Source organism: Opisthocomus hoazin, chromosome 15 (assembly GCF_030867145.1).
Source record: "Opisthocomus hoazin isolate bOpiHoa1 chromosome 15, bOpiHoa1.hap1, whole genome shotgun sequence".
NCBI classification, from domain to species: domain Eukaryota; kingdom Metazoa; phylum Chordata; class Aves; order Opisthocomiformes; family Opisthocomidae; genus Opisthocomus; species Opisthocomus hoazin.
In genome coordinates, this window is record NC_134428.1 from 23,025,821 (window position 1) to 23,046,376 (window position 20,556).

The 20,556-nt window shown below is 50.6% G+C and overlaps 2 protein-coding genes across 3 annotated transcripts; both read right to left on the minus strand.

The window, feature by feature from the left end:
- Nucleotides 1-4,503: 4,503 nt before the first annotated feature.
- PLD6 (phospholipase D family member 6) lies at nucleotides 4,504-6,387 on the minus strand. Its single transcript, XM_075436557.1, has 2 exons — nucleotides 5,994-6,387; nucleotides 4,504-5,925 (listed from the first exon to the last, which is right to left on the minus strand). The coding sequence occupies exons 1-2, from the start codon at nucleotides 6,385-6,387 to the stop codon at nucleotides 5,687-5,689; spliced, it is 633 nt and encodes a 210-aa protein (XP_075292672.1). The 3' UTR covers nucleotides 4,504-5,686.
- Nucleotides 6,388-9,289: 2,902 nt separating this feature from the next.
- FLCN (folliculin) lies at nucleotides 9,290-20,011 on the minus strand. Of its 2 annotated transcripts, none has more exons than XM_075436535.1 (12): nucleotides 19,768-20,011; nucleotides 18,859-19,137; nucleotides 17,936-18,082; nucleotides 17,024-17,245; nucleotides 16,405-16,565; nucleotides 15,639-15,730; nucleotides 14,753-14,940; nucleotides 13,296-13,409; nucleotides 12,806-12,929; nucleotides 12,308-12,439; nucleotides 10,595-10,700; nucleotides 9,290-9,801 (listed from the first exon to the last, which is right to left on the minus strand). In XM_075436535.1, the coding sequence occupies exons 2-12, from the start codon at nucleotides 19,105-19,107 to the stop codon at nucleotides 9,600-9,602; spliced, it is 1,737 nt and encodes a 578-aa protein (XP_075292650.1). In that variant the 5' UTR covers nucleotides 19,108-19,137; nucleotides 19,768-20,011; the 3' UTR covers nucleotides 9,290-9,599. The 2 variants fall into 2 exon arrangements, with proteins under 2 accessions (XP_075292650.1, XP_075292649.1); XM_075436534.1 differs by lacking the exon at nucleotides 19,768-20,011 and adding an exon at nucleotides 19,684-19,746.
- Between the last annotated feature and the right edge of the window lie 545 nt (nucleotides 20,012-20,556).

A 20,556-nucleotide genomic window follows, 5' to 3' on the forward strand; every position in this document is an offset into this window, starting at 1 on the left:
CAAAGCACGCGCGGGCTGAAGGCGGGGAGGGCCCAGAGCAGAGCTTTCTGCTTGGGCTTGGCCCTGAACTGCCCTGCGAGGAGAGGCTATGAGGGGTTGTTCTTGCTTATAGATGTATAAAAACATAACGATGTTTGGCAGGGGGCAATGATGTCACCCAGGAACACTTGTGCAGCTCTTTCTCCTTTCCTGTATACATCCCCGTACGCTAAGCAAGAGATCTTTTATAACTTCTGGGCCGCTTGTGTGAATTCTCCAACCGAGGGAGCAGAGGTGCTGGTCTGTGTCTCTCCCCGAGGCACTGCCGGGGCTCCGGCACCAGCAGGAATGAAGCTGGGTTTGCTTCTCTCTTTCCTCTAGTTTGTTTTTACCACATTGTACAGAGAATGCCAGTCCTCACATCACCACCACCCCCCCTTTTATGGGCTCCCTGACACATTTGTAAAAGGATTTGAACTGAGGTTTGCTGACAGGATCAGACCCGGGGGGATCAGCTGCGCAGGGGTTTGCTACCAGGGCATTTTTATTTAATACATATTGTCCGGCTTCTCTGGACCTTCAGACAGCAGAGAAAAGCAAACCAGGCAGGTTTGCTGGGAAGAAAACCCTGGCACTAACTACAGGTATAGCTAAAATGTGTTGGATGGCAGGAGGGCAGCCGCGGGCGCGCGGAGGGACGGGTAGGACTGGCCGCTATTGCCAAGGTTTTAGCAGTGTTTAATAAGCCAAATAATTAATCTGATTGCTGAACTTCGTGGGTTGAAAATATTTATCGCTAAGCGAAGGGGTCTTCTGTGAACGTAGTGGTGGTCTCACGTGCCGTAGCTTGTAGGAGCAGCTGTCTTCCCCTGGGGAGTTTGGTGCCTTGGAAAGTTAAACCAGAGAACCTGGCTCTGCTGTACGAAGGCACTTGGGGGGCTGAGCATCATCAGGATCAACCTCACCGTGTGGGGCAGCGCTTCACCAGGTGGGAACGCTGTGCACGATGTCTTGCGGCCGTAGCTCTGAGTTCTGGGGGGTCACAAAGCAGAGGAGGAGGAGGAGGAGGAGGAGGGAAGATGCTGTGGCATGCAGATGACTGTTCTGAACTGCTGCTGCAGGCTCTGCTCCAGGCTGCCAGCTCTGCTCCGCTCGCAGCCTGGCAACTCTCTAAGCATCTCTCCGAAGCAAGAGGCAGTACATTACCTTGCCTGGAGGTTAAAGAAAGAGAGAGAGACCCTGCAGCACCGATAAGCAGCTCAAAACTGAAATATTTCTGCAGAGAGCAGTGCTTTAAAATAAGGGGCTGGGAGAAAAGCCAGCTGGAAAGCTTTTTACTGATAGCGATGGTCCATAGCTATCCTGTCGCTTCTTCCTGCTCCAGGCTTCATCCATCTTTCAAGACAAATCAGTGGCTATTTAAATCAGAAAGTGTGTGGAGGAGGTTTGGGGGGGGGAAGTATAGGGAGGGGAGGGCGCGCTCCCCGCTTGCACTGGGCTCTCAAAGCCCAGCCGCACCATCCAGCGCGGTCGCTCGGCACAGCCCGGCTGTGGGCTTCGCTGGCTGCCGTGGTCCGGGCGCGCGGTGCGTCTGCACTATGGATCGTGCTGAAATGTGAGGGCTGGGAAAAAAGTGTAATGAAGAAGCAGACACAGATGCCTTCTGATTGGCTCCAAGTAATTTTTTTTTTCCCTGCATAAAATTTTCCTCCCATTTGCACCGTCTCCCCTGAAATGGACCAACTCCTTCTTTAAATGTGGCCTTTTCTTTGCCCGCGTAAAAAAGAAAAGCAAATTGTGTTCATTTGCTACAAAACCAGCGCTGCGTGCTGACCTGCAAGCCAGAAAAGTCTGTTTTTTCCCCCGGCAGAGAGGCGGCCGGGACTGCCGTGCTGTGTCCCTTTGGTACCAGCTCTGCACTTGCCTGCGCTTCCCCTAGACCTCCGTGGTTTCGTCATGGTGCGGATACAGAACTTGGTTTGTTGTGAGCACTTCAGCACATGCACACTCCGCATAGCTTGCCTTTCCTCTCTTTTTCCCTTTTTTTTTAGAAAAAAGCTTTGTTACTCTTCTCTTTTTAAAAAAGTAATTTAAATCCTGTATAGCATTCAAAGCGCGCAATGTAAATATTTATTACGCAGAACTTAGCGGAGGGTTCTCTTTGGTGACTAAGCTGTGGGTTTGGTTTTCAACTCTTGTTCTGACGCAGCCGCCCCATGTGGGGGCTGGGAGGGGAGCAACGAGCGTAACGTGTCCAACCCCCCCATCTGCCCTGATAAACGGTTTGGTTGGGTTTAATGACTGTTATAAATACCTTTTCGAACCTTTTCTGCTGACATTTAGTTTTGAGGATACCTGTCCAAAGATGGGGTACAGTCTATTGCAGAACCGTAACCTTCCTGTGCTATAAACTTGGGTTTTGTGGGTTTTTTTTCCATTTGGAGAACTCAATAATCTTGTATTTGCTAGCGGTATTAACACCGTGCGCCTGCAAACTGTTCCCGGTCGTTACGCAGAGCAGCAGCAGCTCCTCGGCGACGGAGCAGAGAGGGGTCCTTGCCGGGCAGCTCAGGGCTGGCTGGTGCAGCGAATGCAGGTGTAACGCTGTAGTAACTCGCTCTTGGACTTCGCAAGGGACCACCAGGCCCCGCTGTGCAGCCACACGTCCTACAGCAGCACGGCCACGCGCTGTAGCTTACAGTGCATAACTGTTCCAACGTAACTTTCAGCACAACGGAGTTACTACTGAGCTGAACTTAACGTGATCCTATAGTACAAACCGGTTTTTACAAGAGGCTGCAGACGTGCTGCTGCCGGAGCGAGGAGCGCCAGGTCTCGGCCCCAGCAGCTCGCCTTGCCTCAGCTCGGGACTCCTAAAAGAAACCGAGGGTGTGGGATTTACTAGCAGAAACCTGATGAGCCAGCCAAGCTGGTACCAAATGAGCTAAACCAGCTGGCCGTGAAGTCATAAATAATGAGTGCAACTACAATTCTTTTCTTCGTGCTTTTTCCACACGCTGCCTATGCGCAGGATCGACAAGAACACTCACCCTTTGTTCTAAACTAGAGACAGCAAAGTGTGTTGTAAAATACTACAGGCTATGGTAAGTAGGAAGCGGACAGAAATGCGCGGTCTTTGACCCGTGTCCACCCTCCGGCGACCTGGAGTTGGGGATGACTTGAGAATCGTTTGAGAGGACGCAGAGAAGGAAGCTCTGCAAGTCTGTGGTGGCACCTGAATTGGCACTGGCCGTTCAGGTACTAATGGTCGATCTTCCTCCACCCTCCTAACGAGAACGGGCAGCTTGCCGTAGTTCTGTCTGACCGCAATTTCAACCGACGACTGGCCCGTAAGCGGAGGGGGCTCGTTCCAGATTAAAACCACGCACGCGCCGAGCTCTGCCGCTTCTGCTCTGTGAAGGAGTTGCGAGGAACGAGGATGCACGAGTGTTCCCCAGTTTCGGTGGCGATGCGACGCGGCAGCAGGCGAAGCGGCAGCGGAGCAGGGACGGCGGTGCCCGGGCCGCGCCGGGATGCTGCAGCCTCACCGCGGCTGGGAGCGCCTGTGGCTCGCACCCGGGGACGCTCACAGCGGGCGGCGGGGAGAGGAGGGAGCGGAATTGTACTCGAGCCCTGGCCATCCACAGGGCGAGCGGCCTCTTCCAAGGGGCATCTTCCATGCAGATTAATCTGGGAAATTGCATCTCACAGGTGGTTTTCCCTCTGGAATTTTGTGGGTGTTGGAGGCTCCCGTTTCTCGGCACGCGTGAGTTCCTCTCTCCGTCCCTTCTCCCTTCCACTCCGGTTTATTTCAGTGCTTTGTCAAGAGCCGCTGTTCCCCACCAACTGCTCACTGCAATAGGAACGTCACTTTTTCCTCACAGTATTTATTCCTTACAAAACCTTGTGTGACATGCTAGGTTCCCATGGATGTAGCTGATCATTTTTATTTTGTAAATATAATTACCTAACTTTACATTAACTATATCGTAATAAACTATTTTTGCACCACCCTTTGCATGCTGTGTAGTGAGGGGTTTCTTTCACCAAGGATGCTGCTACAGAAAGAACGGAGCGGAGGCCGAACGGAGCGGAGGCCAGAGCCTGAAAACGAGCGAGCTGTTTGCTCTTCTAGCCACACTTCACGAAGAATATGCAACGGGTGGCATTTTAATAGCAGTAACGTGTTTAAAGCAGTGTAAATCTCATGCTGCTGAACGAGATTTAATAGAGAATGCCCTTCCTCAGCTGCTTCCGTAGCTGCTGTGCCAGAGAGAACAGTAATGCTTCTTCCCCCAGACCCATGCCGCTTTCCTCAAACAGAACAGAACAGCTCTGCAATCTGTTGATGTTGCTCCATGTATCCCCAGTAACACCTGAGGATCTACAGGAATTTTTAATGATTTGGCTCTTTGAAACAGCCAGCCCGCAAGGAATGCCTGGAGTGCAAAAACCAGGAGCTGATGTTGAGTTTTTCTGTGAAAATGGTTTATTTAACCGTGCCAATCACAGCACTACTGCATCAAGCAACACCGGTAACACAATGTGAAGACCATTTTTCATTCTGAGAGATTTTGAGGCACTCTATATGCAGTATAAAGTAACTCTTACAGAGATGCTATTTAGAGTTTTGAAATGGCAAAGTTTACACCCACCTCTGTTCCACCCTGAGCTGCAGGGACAGAGCCCTTCCCTACCCCATGCTGTTCGCTCGCTGTCCCCCACCCTGCTGCTGCCAGCACAGGCGGGCGAAGCCGCCAAACCAGCCCAGGACCTGGTGTCCCCACCTGAACCAACCGGGGTTTCCTTCCACCGCCCCACTCTGGAGTCGGTGACTGAACTCCAGCCATGTCTGGTTGCGAGACAAGACCGACTAGGCCAAAAACCAGCTTCTCTCATTCCCTTCCAGACTTCCCCACGCTTGCTTGCTGGAGGACAAGCTGTCAGTAGTACCTGTTCTCATGCTTTTACGCTGGAGCGCTGCTAATCTTAAACCAGAGGAAACGTGTGCAATCAAAACGTACTTCTAATTTCTGCCTTCGTATTTCCCACAAATTTCCTTTTACAAACTTCCAACAGTTAACACCAACACGAAATGTAACTAAGGCGCTTAATCGCTCTATACAAACTCTAGCTTTGCTGTAGCCCTCGTAACTCTTCCTTTAGAGTTGCTGATGCAGAGGAGCCGTTGGGCTACAATTCCATTCTGCATGTCCCCAGCTGGAAGATGTCCATTTTGCTGCTGAAACACCTCCCCAGCACCATATGAATGCACCATGGCAGCACCAGGGCACGGCAATGAGCCTGCCGGTAGTTCTCAGCGCCGTGAAGTCCTAGCACGGCTATCCTCACACAACAACTTCCCGACAGCCGGGTTGCTCCCTGTGGGGAGGGAAGGACCCACAGCAAGGGACCTGTGGTGCTTGGGGGGGGGGAAGGACCCACAGCAAGGGACCTGTGACCCTTGGGGGGGGAGCAATTTGCTTCTTGGGGGGAAGGACCCACAGCAAGGGACCTGTGGCACTTGGGAGGGGGGGGTTATGACCCACAGCAAGGGACATGTGGCACTTGTGGGGGTGGGAAGCACTTTGCTTCTCCAGAGGAGCTTACCTAAATTACACTGGGATGGCTCACACGGCGATGTCTAGACCCTGCACGAACGCTACCTGCAATGCACTCCACCAGCCCCGTGAGGCAGCTCAGTCGTTTACTGTCTTTGGGTAAAAAATCTGTAGTTGACGGGGTTGTACTCTTCCCAGATCCTTTCGAACTCCTCCAGGAAAGGCTTCACGTACTCGGCGTCCTCCACCACCAGCACGTTCTCCCGGTTGCTCTGGATGGCTTGCGTGGTCCAGTTGAGGGAGCCAGTGATGAGCAGCCGGCGGTCCACGATGGCGAACTTGTGGTGCATGTACCCGCTCTCCTGGTCATGGCGCACCTGGATTCCTGCAAAGACACGGCAGCTCGCAGCCGTCCCCTCGGCACCCGGCCCCGCCGAGGCCCCCCCGCCTCACCGGCGCGCCGGAGCAGGCCGATCTGCGAGCCCGGCAGCCCCATGTACTGCGCGTCGGTGACGACGCGGACGCGGACCCCGCGGCGGTGGAGGAGGCAGACGGCGTGGCCCAGCTGCGGGCTGGAGAAGGCGAAGAGGCAGAGCTCGAGGGAGCGGCGGGCCGAGAGCAGGCGGCGCAGGAGGCGGCCGAGGGCGCAGTCCCCCCGCGGCAGCGGACAGGGGCAGGGCCGCGCCGCCCCGCCGGACCCCGCCGCCTCGGCCAGCAGCGCCTCGGTGCACCTGGGCGGGGAGGGGAAGAACAGCACCTCGCGGACCGGCCGCCGCCGCCGCCGCCACGCCGCCAGCGCCAGGGACAGCGCCAGCGCCAGCGCCGCCAGCGCCAGGCCCGCCCGCATGGCCCCGCCGCCGCCCGGCGCATGCGCGGGGGCTCCCGGCGGGGGAGCGCGGCCAGGGCGGGAAGTTACCTCAGGGCGGGGGGCGCGCGGCGAGGGCGGGAAGTGCCCGAGGGGCGGGGGGAGCCGAGGGCTCGCTTCGCCGAGTCCCCTGCCCACCGCCTTCCCTCAGCCCCGAGCCCGCCGCCTGCCCCGAGCCCCCAGCCCGCTGCCTTTCCTGAGCCCACCACCTTCCCCAAGCCCCCAGCCCGCCACCTTCCCGGCTACGGGGCTGCTTCAGTGGGTGGCTTCGGGCTGTGGGAGCAAGGGCTGAAGAGACCAACTCCAGTCATCCCAAGCAAATCTCATCTGAGGATGAAGCCCTGCTCGCCCTCACCGGCCGAGTGACCCAGGGCCAGCCAGCTGCGTCCAGCAGCTGGATCCTGCCTGGCTGAGGTGACAGAGGTTGCAGAAGGGCTTGGGCAGGTGGTGGTGGGTTGACTTGGTGACTGTAGAGATCTTTACCAACCCCTACGAGTCCTCCATCCCACCAGTCCTCCATCCCACCAGTCCATTCCTGCAGCCCAGGTCGCTGCCCAGCACCTGGCTCCCTCCTGGGTATATGCTGCTCGGCCACACAAAGAAGGAAATCACGCCGGAATAAAGAAATATCCTGCTTTAATCAGTTTGTCTTTAAGGCGTAACGTTTACAGGGAAGGAAGGTGGTGAAAGATGTCTGCAGACACGCTTTTTTGTTAATTAAGTTGTGCTAAGAGGAGCATGCACATTCCAGCCATCGCTGATGGCAAAATGAGCACCGGCGGCCTGATCTGCGAGCTGCAGGAACTTGCCCAGACAATTACTTGGTAATCCCACGTACAGATCTGTTCTGGCAGGCAAGCACAGCTGGTTTTATGGGTTCACAGACTTCAGCAACTCTCCCCCTTCTTTCCTGTAGGTATTTCATACGGGATAAATTTGTGGTTTCCTTGCCCTGGCTCAAAAACGGTAACATCATCCAGCGTCTGGCTGTCTGTGACACAGCCCTGTTTCAGATCAGAACGGAGACCGACCAACATCGTGTACAACTCACTGCTTACACAAGTGCAAGGAGGAAGAAGATGAAGCCTCAGGCTTGACCTGGTGATCATCTTTTTCCTGTTTTGGAAGCGACCACACCTCCGTTCAGAAACACGGGCTTTGCTAATGGGCGCTCATGCACCAACTCCAGGCTGGAGACAAGGTTTTAACGTGGAATTCCTTGGGAGAGCTGCTCTTTAAAGGATAAAAACAGTTCCGCAATTGAGAAGGTCTAACCTGTTGTGTTAGGCACCTCTGACCAGACCAGAGCAGCTTTCAAGTAGAAAAATACGAGAGTACTAGATCACATAAAAGGTAGCCACAAGAGCAAGCACCGACCTAGCACTGGAAATTCTGATTTACTAGTCCGTGCTTTTCTAGTTACTTCTGTCGCTTTTATCCCACTGTCAGCAGGCTTCATTTTGCCCTCATCAGTAGCACCTAGCACCCAGGAAGCGAGATGAATATATTATTCAAAGCTCCCTTTCCTGTGGATAGAGCCTCAGCCCCTCTTTTGTCTCCCGTCCCGGTACTGACAAAGGGGAAATGGAGGCCTTGTCACAAACCCTGAAATTAAGTTAATGAGTTAGTTTTTGTAGTGACAAAGCAATGCCTTTTCCCAAGCATCTGTTTGTGGTTTGAATATCCTGTGGTTGTTTTACATCCAGTCAAGCATTTTTGATTAATAGATCTGAGCATCTCTTGCTCCATATGTAGAAGAAGCTAATACATACAGAGTTCAGAGGAAAAGACCCGTTAAATTCTGTAAATTAGATCAAGGCTAAGATGCAGGCATTACCATTACCTTGTGGATCAACTGATGCTTCCCCCACCCCAACACACACTGAAAATCAACACAAAAACTGGGCTTTGTCTGTTTTACAAAAATAGCTCTTAATGAGGTTTAATGCCTGTCTCCATTTTACAGATGTTCCAGACAAAAATCCACCTGCATGTTTTATATACAAGAACAGAACTCGGGACAAGGGGGAGCACCCCCTTCTGAGCTTGAGTCTCGTTTGAGTGAGTGTAGAAGGTCACCTGGGTAAAACTCGTTGGAAATGTCTACGGTAACGTCAAGTTTTCCCAACAATTATCCAGAAAAAAAAAAACAAAAAAAAACAAACCACAAAACAAAAACAAATAAAACTAGATGACTTCACAACAGAAACAGTAATTCCTTACAAGACAGATAAGGAATATCTGTTTAGGTAATTAAAAAATGCACCAACGTTTCCATGCTATTTTGCTATTAAGCAAAAATGGCTACTACAGAGTTATGTAAGAAGGGAGCACCTACAGGTTGGATCTTTTCTGCTTAACTTAATTAGGAAGCTAGAAAACTATTTCTGAAGACAGAAGAACACCAGCAACCTTATCTGGTGAGGTTATTTTCATTACCTGGAAGTTTTGCAACCACAGGCCAAACAAGGCGAGTATTTTACCCTCTAGGGAGGCAAGCAGGCTGCATTCTGAGACTTCTATTACAGTTCTCCCTCCCACACAAGATTTCCAAAGCAAACGCTGAAACTGTCTCAAGTTAAGATATAAATAAATAAAGTGGAGTGACAGGACTCCAACAGGACATCCTGACTTATGCTACAGCAGAAAATAGTCTCTTCTTAAATCCGAGCATGAAGTGGTTTGAAATAATTTACACGTGATCCATACCCTGTGACATGTCACTTATTTTTGGTTCTTGTTCTCACAAGCATTCAGGAGATTTACGTGGGATTTGGAGAGATTAACTAGATCCACTCCCAGGAGTTCCGGATGTTGTCACAGGTATCCGAGTCTTGCCAATGAAATCTAAAACCGAGGTCTAGTGCCACACCGTAATGCTGAATGAGGACAGTACAGGATTTTAATTAATTCACACCCATTCTATGAGTGTTGCTGTATTTTAGTCTTGAGTGTGCAGGTCTAGATTTAGAGTTGAGTTTCAGGGCAGACAGCAGCACTATTTATTAGCACTTATTAGTCCAGTCTCACAGCAATTAGAAAAGACTCAAGTCGCTCTTCAAGTTAGTTTTGAGGACCAGAAGAACAGTGACGAAGTTTCACTATCCGCCTAACGCACGCGCTGCGGGCTCAGCAGTGGCAACTCAGGGTTCCCTGCGATTATCTGAAGGCAGCAAGTGAGGTTTGGGCACCCTTCAGTTCCGGGACTCCGAGGACGTCGGGCTGCGAACTGTTGACATCAGGTGGGACTTGTACGTCTTGCTCAGGCCAGTCATCCAGAACTTGAGCAGCTTGACGTTGTCCTCCTCTGCAGCTCCCAGAATGCTCAGCAGTTTTTGGGTATCCTCCTTGGGTCTGCTGTCCACTTTAGTGAATTTAAAGAGGACCTTCACTTTACTGCAGAAACAAGAAACTCCTGTCACTATTACAATGGACCTGCATGCATCAAACGGAACGAGCAGTAATTGCAGCCTCTCTCGGTACCCACTGCAACTAAATGTTAATAAAAGCTTCAAACCATACCCCGTGGAAGCTATTCTCATGCTTTAAATAAGGAAGGTGGGGGGGAGAAGAATACAAGAAAAGGGGGGGATTAATTAGAGGGATTAGTCATTTTCAGTAGCAACATGCATAATTCTAGTCTGTTTTTTCGTTCTAGCGGAAAGTAAAACAATTAATTGTGACAACTGGGAATCTCCCTGGGAGACACATCTAGTGCCCACCTGGCCTTCAGGTAAATTCACAAAGTCGTGATGTTCCATCATTTATTTCACATGACTGCCCGGTCTCCCTTGATCACTACTTGCACCTTTGAAATGCAGCGCCTGAAGGTGCAACCACGACATCTGTTTGGCACGTTACCCGCACTGCAGTGCGGCACACATTGACAGGCCTATGTGTATTTGCATACTTAATCCTCATAACGTATACGAGGCAGACAAGTATTGTCACGTAGGCAACCTACAGATGCATGAACTGAAGCATAAAGGTTAAGAACTACTGAAAGCCAGAAAGAGAGTTAGGACCAGAGCAGAAGAACTCCGATATCCTCAGCTCCCAAGAGCAACGCCAGCTACTCTCAGTACTGCAGCAGAAGTTATGCGACTACAGGTTTGTCCTGTGCTCCGCTGTCATTGGTCTAGGATTAGTGCCAAAGCTGTTTCTCTGCAAGCAACGTAGCCGTACTTACTTCATCCACTCCTCCTTCAGGCAAACAAGGCACTGATCCACAACGTCTACAGAAAGGTTCTGGTTGGTCAGGGCAGCTTCGATCTTGTTCAAGATTGTAGGGCCAACTACAGGATCAGAGAAGGGGGGGAAAGGGTGAGAAAGGGGACACCCAAGCTACAGGTTACCCGTTTACACCTTTACTAGTGGTTGTTAGCAAGGGCTAGTCCATTTATTCTATGACCCGGGCCTGAATGCCTGCTGGAGTTACAGACAAGGATACACATTTGTTCCACCGCTTGCTCTGTTCAACAGCACTAGCCCGCACTCATTCTTCACCAGTACCTCGGTCTGGTGCACTAATGCAGCTTTCTCTGTAGGCAGAGAGCTGCACTATTAATAACAGCACAGCCAACTTCAACATGGCATTTGGCTTAATTAGTTCACAGATAATAATCTTCGAGTCAGGGAGAAACCTACCTATTCTACAAGGCGGAAAAATACATCCCCCAGTGGCCTGCCTCGATTTCACTTCCATGGAAGAGGAGCCAAAGATCATCCCACTAGAAGGGCATCTGATCCAAGAAGCAACACGGAATTTTGTGAAGGATCCCGACACATGCACACAGGCTCAGAGGCTTTTGTTTTCTTCACACTCACTTTTAAACCAAAGTTGTTTAGATTTTGTTGTTGCTATTCCCATATCAAAAGCTCATTAAAACATGCAGAGTTATGAAAAATCTTCACGCTCTGTACAATATACATACATATATAAAGATATAAACCCTCGATTTTCAAGTCCCCACTTACTCTTGATTTAGTGTTCCTCTCATTAAGGGCACTTCCACGATACTTAGTGAAAAAAAACCAAACCGACAACCAACCCAAGGCACTGCTTTCCTGGACCACTCTTTGGAATTCCCTAGGACGCTTTTTTCCCCAGCAGTCCATGACCTATTAAACTTGATGCTGCAGTGGAGAAAAGACCTTTCAGGGATTATTTTGGTCCAGAAGCTTCTGGACATGCCACTGGTCGGATGCAAAGCAGACTACTCTAAGTACACGTGGGATCTACAACAGGAAGAACACTACAGAGGGAGTAAGTCTCTGCTTTGCATCACGCCTGTATCTTCGAAGGACAGAGCAGGAAGGATTAGCCATCTGCCACGTCTTCTGAGACAGTCAGAGAGGCCAACTCATCTGAATTAAGACTTCCTAGAAACACAAGACTGATGAACCTGACTCAAATCACATCTAGGTGCAAGCGTTCAAGTCCTTGAACAAAGCAGGCAAAAAAAAAAAAAAAAAAAAAAAGAAAAAAAGATCTAGGCATTTCTGTACCAGTCATACTTGTCTATAAGGTGGAACATGGGAGATGAGTCATGTTGTGGTCCTCAGAAGCTAGACTCACTCAAACACACAAGGATTTCAGGACAGAAAGCATTCACCACGGGTTACAGGATAATTTAGAATTGCTACTGTACCCATGTTACAGAATTCATTTCTCATTTCTGAGAATTAAGAAGCAAAACGCTGATCTGGTACGGCAAACCCTTTATAAACAAACAGATTGTGGTACACCTCACCTCATACAGCGCTACCCCAGCTGTAAACTGGCCTGGCTTCTATTCAGACTTCCTTAAGGGCCAGAACACGAACGGCATTATAACCAGTTAAAGGTCAAGGTGCTCCTTTAACCTCAGTGATACAGGTTCCTTGTTTTCAAATCACCCACCTCGATCTGCTGCAACAGGGCTACCGCTGGTGACAACAAACTCGTACTTGTTGAGGGACTGCTCATCATCAAACAGAGTGGGGTAGAGACTGGACCGGGTAGCAGTGCGAACTTCCACAAGGACCGCAAACTCTAGAGCAACAAGAGCCCAAAAGAACATTAACTGTGCTAGCCCAGATTCTAAAACACAGCTACACACCCTGCGCCAAGAAAGCACAGCTCTGGCAGCTTACAATAGCTGGCCCAGCATTAACCTGCCCTCAGCAGGAACCAGGACTGCCCGCTATAGGCTGAGCAGCGCTTAACGCAGGTGTCACACCACTCAACTACTGACCAGGCAGGGGTACGGGGGGAGGGGAAAAAAAAGTGGGACAGGTTTTAGTTCATGCAGCACCATTAGACTATCTGCCAATACTTTATTAAAAAAAAAATTTAAAAAATTGTGTCCTTTAACATAAGATGATAGGGAAAGGAGAGGGTTCTGCACCCAGTTCTTACCGGATGATAATATGTGGGATGGGATTTGGACATGTGGGCTGAGCCCTAGGAAGTTACACCGATAGGCCTCTTCGTACTGGTCACTGTAGGGGATGATTCGCACACAACCAACAGGCAGCATAGTCTAGAGAAGGAAGCAAACTCGTCAAGAGAAACACTGGAACTAAACAAGTGAAGTACAGTTTTTTCCCCTGACTTCCAGGGCCAGCCAAGACTTGGAGCACTGCTCACGCAGATGCTCCCGATTTGGGGGACCAGAAGCATCTTACTCAGCTTGAAAGGCTCTGCAGTTGCTGAGGACAACCAAGACATCCAAAAGTTGGGGTTTTTTTTTAGGTTTTGGGTTCTTTTTTTGTTTGTCTACTTGCCCCAAACCACACGACTTAACATACATTCTCCACAAGATTACATGTCAGAGACAGGCTGGACTACTATGGAAATATGTGTAATACAATATATGCAGTCAGGAAACAAAGGAAAAGGTTTCTACCCGTAGTACATCAAAAGCAGACTGGACAAGATCCATGTCTCGAGCTTTCCAGATAACCTGGTTCCCCATCAGAACATGCCACGCCAGCATGCGGAATGCTGATGCCCCAAGAACCTGGGAAAAGAAAAAAAAAAAAAACCAAAAAAACAAATTAAAAACCTTCTGCGTTGGTTATGAAAAATCAGTGGAATGTCCAGGTTGCCTTGTCAAAAGCGTGACTGCCATGTAAGAAAATGGCTAGAGCTGAACAGCAGAAATGAACACGAAAATTTAGCAGGTCTTGGGCACAGAGTAGTAGCCCTAAACCACAGCACCAAGATCAAGTATTTCTTTGACAGATGCAAAAGGCGACAGACTGTCATGAAAAGCAATGTTCACCTCCATCTACGGTTTCAAGAACAAACAGCAGCGAAGCACTACTTTGCCAACATGCCTAATCAATGATCCGGTTCAATATCAAGCACAGTGTCATTTCTAGGTTGCTCCGAATTCTTCAGTGCTCTGGCCAGACTGCATCCATCAGCCCCTCGCCGGCCAAATGAGCGGTTTTGGTAAAATGGACACGGCCTGTTTGGAATGGGACTGATCACAGAATCACAGAATAGTAGGGGTTGGAAGGGACCTCTGTGGGTCATCTAGTCCAACCCTCCTGCCGAAGCAGGGTCACCTACAGCAGGCTGCACAGGACCTTGTCCAGGCGGGTCTTGAATATCTCTAGAGAATACTAAACTTCCTTTAGACAATAACAATTTCCAGGTGTTTCTCTGATCTGGGTTATGTTCACAGCAATGATTTAGGCATAGAAGGTGAAACAATATTCTCAGACAAGCCTCCAAAGGCGCACACTTGCACCACAGTGCTGTAGTTCAATAGCTTCAAGTGCTCTAAACTGGGAGACAGTGGAACAAAAGGAGCCTAACGCATAAAGCAGGTGTTTGTCAGGAGCGTGCAGGAAAACAAGCTGCTGTGAAAAAGACCATGGGTCAAATGCACTAAACCTTCCCCCTCAGCCAGGTAACCGGAGCACTAGATAAAAGCTAGATCTCTACAGACCCGTTTGTTTTGTGTGTAAATTTTTTTTTTTTTTTTTACCCTCTGAAACACTTTTGTTTTAAGCCAACAATACTTGGCTTTGAAGATGCTGCACGACCTCTGTATTATATTACTGTTGCTGCTCCTGGCAGGAAGCAAAGTGCAGAATTTGAGAGAAATCATATGATCCCATCCCACATGACCAACGATCACTAAAGGCCCGCGTGATCACTGAGGAAAGGAGCGTCCCCAGAGACGCAGTTAACACCATGTTACTAGCTGTGTAGGCAACCGTGCTGAACACAGAACCAGGAAAGAAGTGCAGACTACAAGAAATAAATACATCTTTTCAAAAAACGTTACCAGGAGAAAAGACGTTGTTAGCTCATGAATTGAGCATCGGAGTAACTGTGCTCCTCTCTTACCTGTCTCATGTGCCTGAGAGAGCGAAAGACAGACAGCCTTCTGTGAGCTACATTCCAGCTGTTGCAATCTGGCATCAGAGGTGTTTCAGGTGAGCATTTAGACAGCTCCTGCCCTTCCACAACATCTGGCTGGGGAGCAGGCTTTTCTTCCTCAGAACCATCCCAGCCTTCTGACTCTTCTTTCAGGTCTAGCAAAAAAAAGGTAGAGTGGTCACAAAAAATTGCTGCTCCTAAGAACTGCCTCAGAAGAGCTTACACATGCTGGAGCCAACAGATTTCGGCTGTATGTGGGGACACAGAGCTGAGAACGCAGCAACTGAGAGTACCAGCATCCCAGACACACCCACAGGGTCAAGAAGAAATTTGCATTTTCTACAGAACACAAAGTCACATCTCTTGACGAGCTACGCGTTCTCTATTCTTGTTTCAAAGGTCATGGCCAAAGTTTTGAGACAGGTTTTGTAGATTCTAATCTAAATGGATTAATAAAATAATTCAATGCAAGAAAAAATTACAATCCATTAATTTTAAAAATTTTGTAGAAAAATGAGCAAGAAGTCCACGTATTGTGACTGCAAGTTCTTCTGGCGATAAAGATTCATTTGGACAGCTGACCCAGCCAGAGAGAACAATAATCATGATGATGCAACTCTCCCACACCAGTAACAAACACCATGTGTGCACACAGAGAGCCTACGAGGCCAAGCGCCTTGATTTCACATCCCCGTCAGTCATCTCCATCTGGCAGAGCACAGCAGCTACTGCAGAGACCACCACCAAGGCAGTCGAGAGATGGCTGCACTTATGATGCTGATGAAAGGACTTGGTCTTCTACCATCCAAAGCATTCTCAGAGGCTCTTCCAGCTCTGGAAATTTCTCTCTCACCTGCGAGTTTCTCCATCTGAACGAGGGTGTCTTCTGTTGGTGCTCCCTCCAGAAGCTTCTCTGTAAGTCTGCTGCCGCAAGCTTTCAAAAGCCTGGAGACATTAAAAGAAATAGAAATAGCGTTCATTAAGCCTGCTTGCCAGGTGCAAAAATCCAGGAAGAAACTTGGTGCGCTGAGCTCAACAGAAAATACAACCTTTAACCAATCTGCGTTTCCTCTCAACCCGTCTCTCCGTTTTCCTCGGTGTGGTAACTATCAATGCATCTTACAACTGCTGCCACTCCGAGTCACCGAAAGGCCGACCATTTTGCAACTGCTTTGTGCAACACACTGCTCCCCCAGCCAAGTCACATGCCAGTGTCGCAACCCTCTCCGTGGCATCTTTCCAGGGAAGCTGGACGAGCAAGTCAGGCACTGGAGCAACTGGACTCCCACAGATGCACCACCGTGCCAAACCTGCTTTCCTCCATACCTACTTTTATACCGCAAAGCCCTTCCACCTAGATAGAGATGGTTTCCATTAGCAGCCACATTAGGAGGTTTATTTCACAGCAATAATAATTTTTTTTTGTCCTAACGGCATCAGCAGGCTGCTGTCTTTCTGTGCTCGACTCCTTCCTATTCAGAGACTACTTGGCAAAGTCCAATTTATTAACTCAAGAAATAAAACACCCAAACACTCAAAGCTCATTTCCACCCGTTCAGAATACGGCAATATTCTCTTCATGAACGAGCTGTGGAAGCCAGAAACACACGTGGCATTACCAAGCGAAGGAAGTATGCAAACATGCCCACAGGTTTTCATCGTTGGTCAGTGACGTTAAGGACCGGGCCGCATTGCCGTTCCGCTGGTGCAGGAAGGGAGTGAAGGCCGTGTTCATCCGCTGGGCACGCTGAGGGCACCCGTACTGCTCTGCTTCAAACACCTGCACCACAGAAGAAGGGCAGTGTAAGAGACTGAAAAAAGATCAAATGCTTACACAAAACTGAGCCAAAAAAACCCAACAAAAATAAAATGTGAAAAGGGTGCATCACACACAATCATCCAAAATACATTGTAAATTATGGGAAAGTAGAAGGAAGGAGAAGGACATCTTATTCTTAGACTGACTAAAATTATTATTCTGTAACACTTGTGCTCCAAAACCATTGTCCTTCACAACTTTAGTTACTCAAATTTCTAACAGAGCTATTGTCTAGCAGTTAGGACTGTGAAAAGTGTTATGACTGGCTAAAAATGAGAGAGGTGCCCTGATCCTTCCCTCCTACACTCCCAGACACGCACCGTCCTCTCATCCTTTGTGTCACCCTTAATGATCACCCTGGCTGCAATGAGCTGGACCAGTGTTTTGATTCGTTTTGATTCAGCTGTGCACTGACCTACCTTAAGTGCTTTGCCCTGAAGCTCGTCAATGATGCCTCTAATTTTTCCCAACAAGAAAGGCCAGGAGTTGATGAGGTAAATCCGGTCCATCATGATTGTGATGATGCTGTACCAGCGCTGGAAACCTCGAGCCAGGCTGTCTTTGATAAAGAAGGTGTGGCTGAACACAAAACCATGCTGTTCATCTCCGAAAAAAATAGGGCCTTCACGTCCTGGGCAGACCTGAAGGGGAGGGACACATACACCAAAGCAATTAAGCACATCACACAGCTGAAATAAATTGAATTGTAATAAACTGAACAAAATTTCCCGCTCTTTAACACACACTTGGTAAATAAAAGCAAGCCTTTTTTAGGCTACTATAACAAATGTATGGTCAAGCAGATCTCCAGAGGTATCCTACACACACTACAAAACCTCCAGTTTCACTGTATTTTAAGAACCCAGTCTCTACTCAACTACGATACTGTTGAGAATCCACGAGGGATTCTGCTGATCCTGACACACAAATGCTCATTAATCTGTAAGGTTCTCCCTTCATTTCTATGAGATGCTGAATGTTAATGGTCTACAAAAATGAAATTTCTTGGCACTAAACAACAGATTCCAATGTTTTTACAAAAACAGTTTATCTTGTAAAGAAAAACAACAAAGACAGAGGAGAAAAAACAAGAAAAGGAAATTTTTGGTTTCACAAGGTGAGAGGAAGGAACCCCCACGTCTACCAAAGATCAACCTTAAAAATTACCACCGATCCTGGAATGAACAGACCTGGGTGTCTGTCTTTCCACCTCCATTCCCCCTTGTTTCAGGCTGTGCAGAGCAGCCAGGATCAGCTGAGCGCTGTCTTGGCTTTGAAACGATGCGTTAAGGCCATAAGCAGGTTTCCTCCCCGTACTCCAGGACAGTTACCTCACAGCTCAGACTGCGGACGCAGGCCTGGCGCACGATGCTGAACAGCTGGGGGTGGTTTGGGTGCTGGTGACTGACGTACTTGATGGAAGTTTCTTTGTCGTGGCTGACATATCCAGGATGTCCTCCTGCAAGAGAGCGGCAACCCTGAAGGCAGAAAAGCAAATCCAGCCATAAATGAGCATGCAGTTATCTAAGGTTTTCAAAGGCCTCTGTATATTCCCTTCAAAATGCAGTGAAACACATATAGATAGGAACACAAATAGAAAACAAGAAATATCAGTCAGGGTCAGAATTTGAACCCCGCTCCTCACACAGAACTCTGTGTGACATGCTTCCTCTACTCTTATGCTCATTTTCCACTACTTAATTTGAGCGTGAACTTGGTGTTGGCTCTACAAGTGGTAAAATTCAGTTAACAGTAGCTGTGAAACCAACTAGCCAGAACCTAAATGACAGTAAATAACAAATACCTCAGTAGAAGTACTAATAGCAGACAAGCATGAGAACAACTGAGAAAGTACATCTTCTCTATTATTTTAATTGCTTTTTCATTTTTTTCCTGCTTCCTACTCAATACTGCTCTTAAAATTACTATCAATAAATGACCAGACCTAATCTAATAAAGTAAGTGCTCTTCAACGCTGAGGAAAGCAAAAGAATCACAGATCACAGGGCTTAAAGAGACTTCAAGACACCATCTTGTCAAGGTCTATATGCTCAACAACAGCTCCTTCATCCTCTTGTCAAGGATCATTACAGCTTATGAGGACTTGGAGATATTCTGGTACCAGTCATACAAAATGAGCACAGTTCATGGGTTTTTTTCCTCTCTTAAACAATACAAATTGCATTAGAGGACCCAAGAGCCCTTTCATCAACCCCAGGGCCCCTGATGTCCGCACACAGCGATTTGCACTTGCCTCGCACATGTCTGACTTCTTCGGCCCCGGGCTGCTGGAGTCAGCGCTGGCACCTTCTGCCGGGCTGTGCGAGCGGATCCGACTGCTCATCTGAATGCCGCCTTCCTCCTCCTCCGCCTGCTCATTCTGCCCGGAGATGTCCCCGCTGCTTGCACCTTGGGGAAGCGGTGAATGCAGAACCTCGGTACAAAAGAGGGTGCGAGGACCGTGGAGCTCACAAAAATGGCAGAGGGCAACGATAGCGTTCATAGTGAGAGCTCAGCACATGCGTCCGGCCTCCTGCAGGGAAGGGACAAAGCACACGACACCACACAACGGGTATTAACGCAGCTCCCAGGCCCGGCTGGCGCACCTCCTGCTCTCTGTCCCCCCAGGAGCACTTGGCCTTAAGCGCAGCCCGAGGGACCAGCACCCCTCCACCACGGGGTGCCCCGAACGAGGACCCTGACGGGACGGGACCACAGCACAGCGGTCCCCCCGCACCCGGGCCCCGGACACCACAGGCCCCGCGGAGGTGGAACGGGACTGGAGCGGAACCCCACCCCGGACACCTCCGGGCTTACAGGGACGGGCTGGGCTCCGGCAGAGCAGCCCTCCGCGCCCAGGCACCTCAGGCCCGGCCAGGCCCGGGACAGCCTCCCCGCGCCCGGAGGCCTCAGGCCGCAGCGGGTCGGGCCGGGCCCTGCTCGGTGCCCCCGGACCCGAACGCCTCAGGCCCAGCCGCACCCGCCTACCCGCCTACCCCCCCGGGGGTCCCTTCCCGCTCCGGGACGGGCCCGGCCCAGGCCCCCCGTGCCCCGACACCCACCACCCGGCCCCGCTCACCGCGGCTCCCCCGCCCCGTCCCGTGTCGTGCCGTGCCAGCGGGCGCCTGACACGGACTGACCCACCGGCCCGTACCATCCCTACCGGCATCGGGGGGGGGGAGAGGGGCAGACAGCTTCCCGGCCGCCCATCCGCCGCCGCCATGGAGCGGCGAGGCGAGGGAGGAGGAGGCGGCAGAGCGGCACAAGCAGTCAGTTCGCACCGCGGCACCGGGCCGCTCCTTCCCGCCGCTCTCCCGAGGATCCACCAGGTGCTTCACCCCCCCAGGCGCGGCAGTGACTCGGCCCGCGGCCGCCCTGTCCACAGTGGCTGGGCAGAGCCATTACCTCAGAACGAGCGGTGGGGGGAATGAGAAGATCCGGAGGCTGCCTCCTCCCTGCCCTCGCTGTCCCCTACCCCGCTGCCGCGCCGCAGAGACCGGACAGCAGTGTCCGACCCTCGGCAGCGGCAAGAGGCCGAGCGGCCGCCTGCGACCCCTCAAGCGCTGTACCGGAGCGGGCTCCGTCCCCCCCCGCGAGGTGGTGCGGGCCGAGGGGCGGGTCACGTGGCCCCCGGGAGGCCGACACGGGGCGACCGGTGCGCAGGCGCCGTGCGCGGGCGGGGCCGCGCTGAGGGGCGCCGGGGCCCGGTGGGGCTGAGGGCGGCGGGGGAGTCTCGGAGCTGGCTCCCGCCGAGCCCTCTGCCCCTCCCGGGCCCGGTGAGGAGAGCAGCCCCAGCTCCCCCCAGGCTGGGCCCGGCTTCTCCGTTCGAGACAATACAAGCGCTAGCGGCGGCCATCGTGTGTTTTAACTCCTTAAACTAACCAGAATAGGTGGGGGCAGACGGAAGGCCTCCCTGAAGCACGGCCTCAATCCAAGAGAGAGCAGCTGTCAC

Bases quoted from the DNA above. Each gene is read 5' to 3' on its own strand.
- PLD6 (XM_075436557.1), bottom strand. From the start codon at position 6,387: ATGCGGGCGGGCCTGGCGCTGGCGGCGCTGGCGCTGGCGCTGTCCCTG. The intron at 5,926-5,993 runs GTGAGGCGGGGG...GTGTCTTTGCAG, and splicing joins CGGCCTGCTCCGGCGCGCCG to GAATCCAGGTGCGCCATGAC.
- FLCN (XM_075436535.1), bottom strand. From the start codon at position 19,107: ATGAACGCTATCGTTGCCCTCTGCCATTTTTGTGAGCTCCACGGTCCT. The intron at 15,731-16,404 runs GTAATGCCACGT...TAATGTCTCCAG, and splicing joins TTGCATACTTCCTTCGCTTG to GCTTTTGAAAGCTTGCGGCA. The intron at 12,440-12,805 runs GTAAGAACTGGG...TTGTTGCTCTAG, and splicing joins ATCCCACATATTATCATCCG to AGTTTGCGGTCCTTGTGGAA.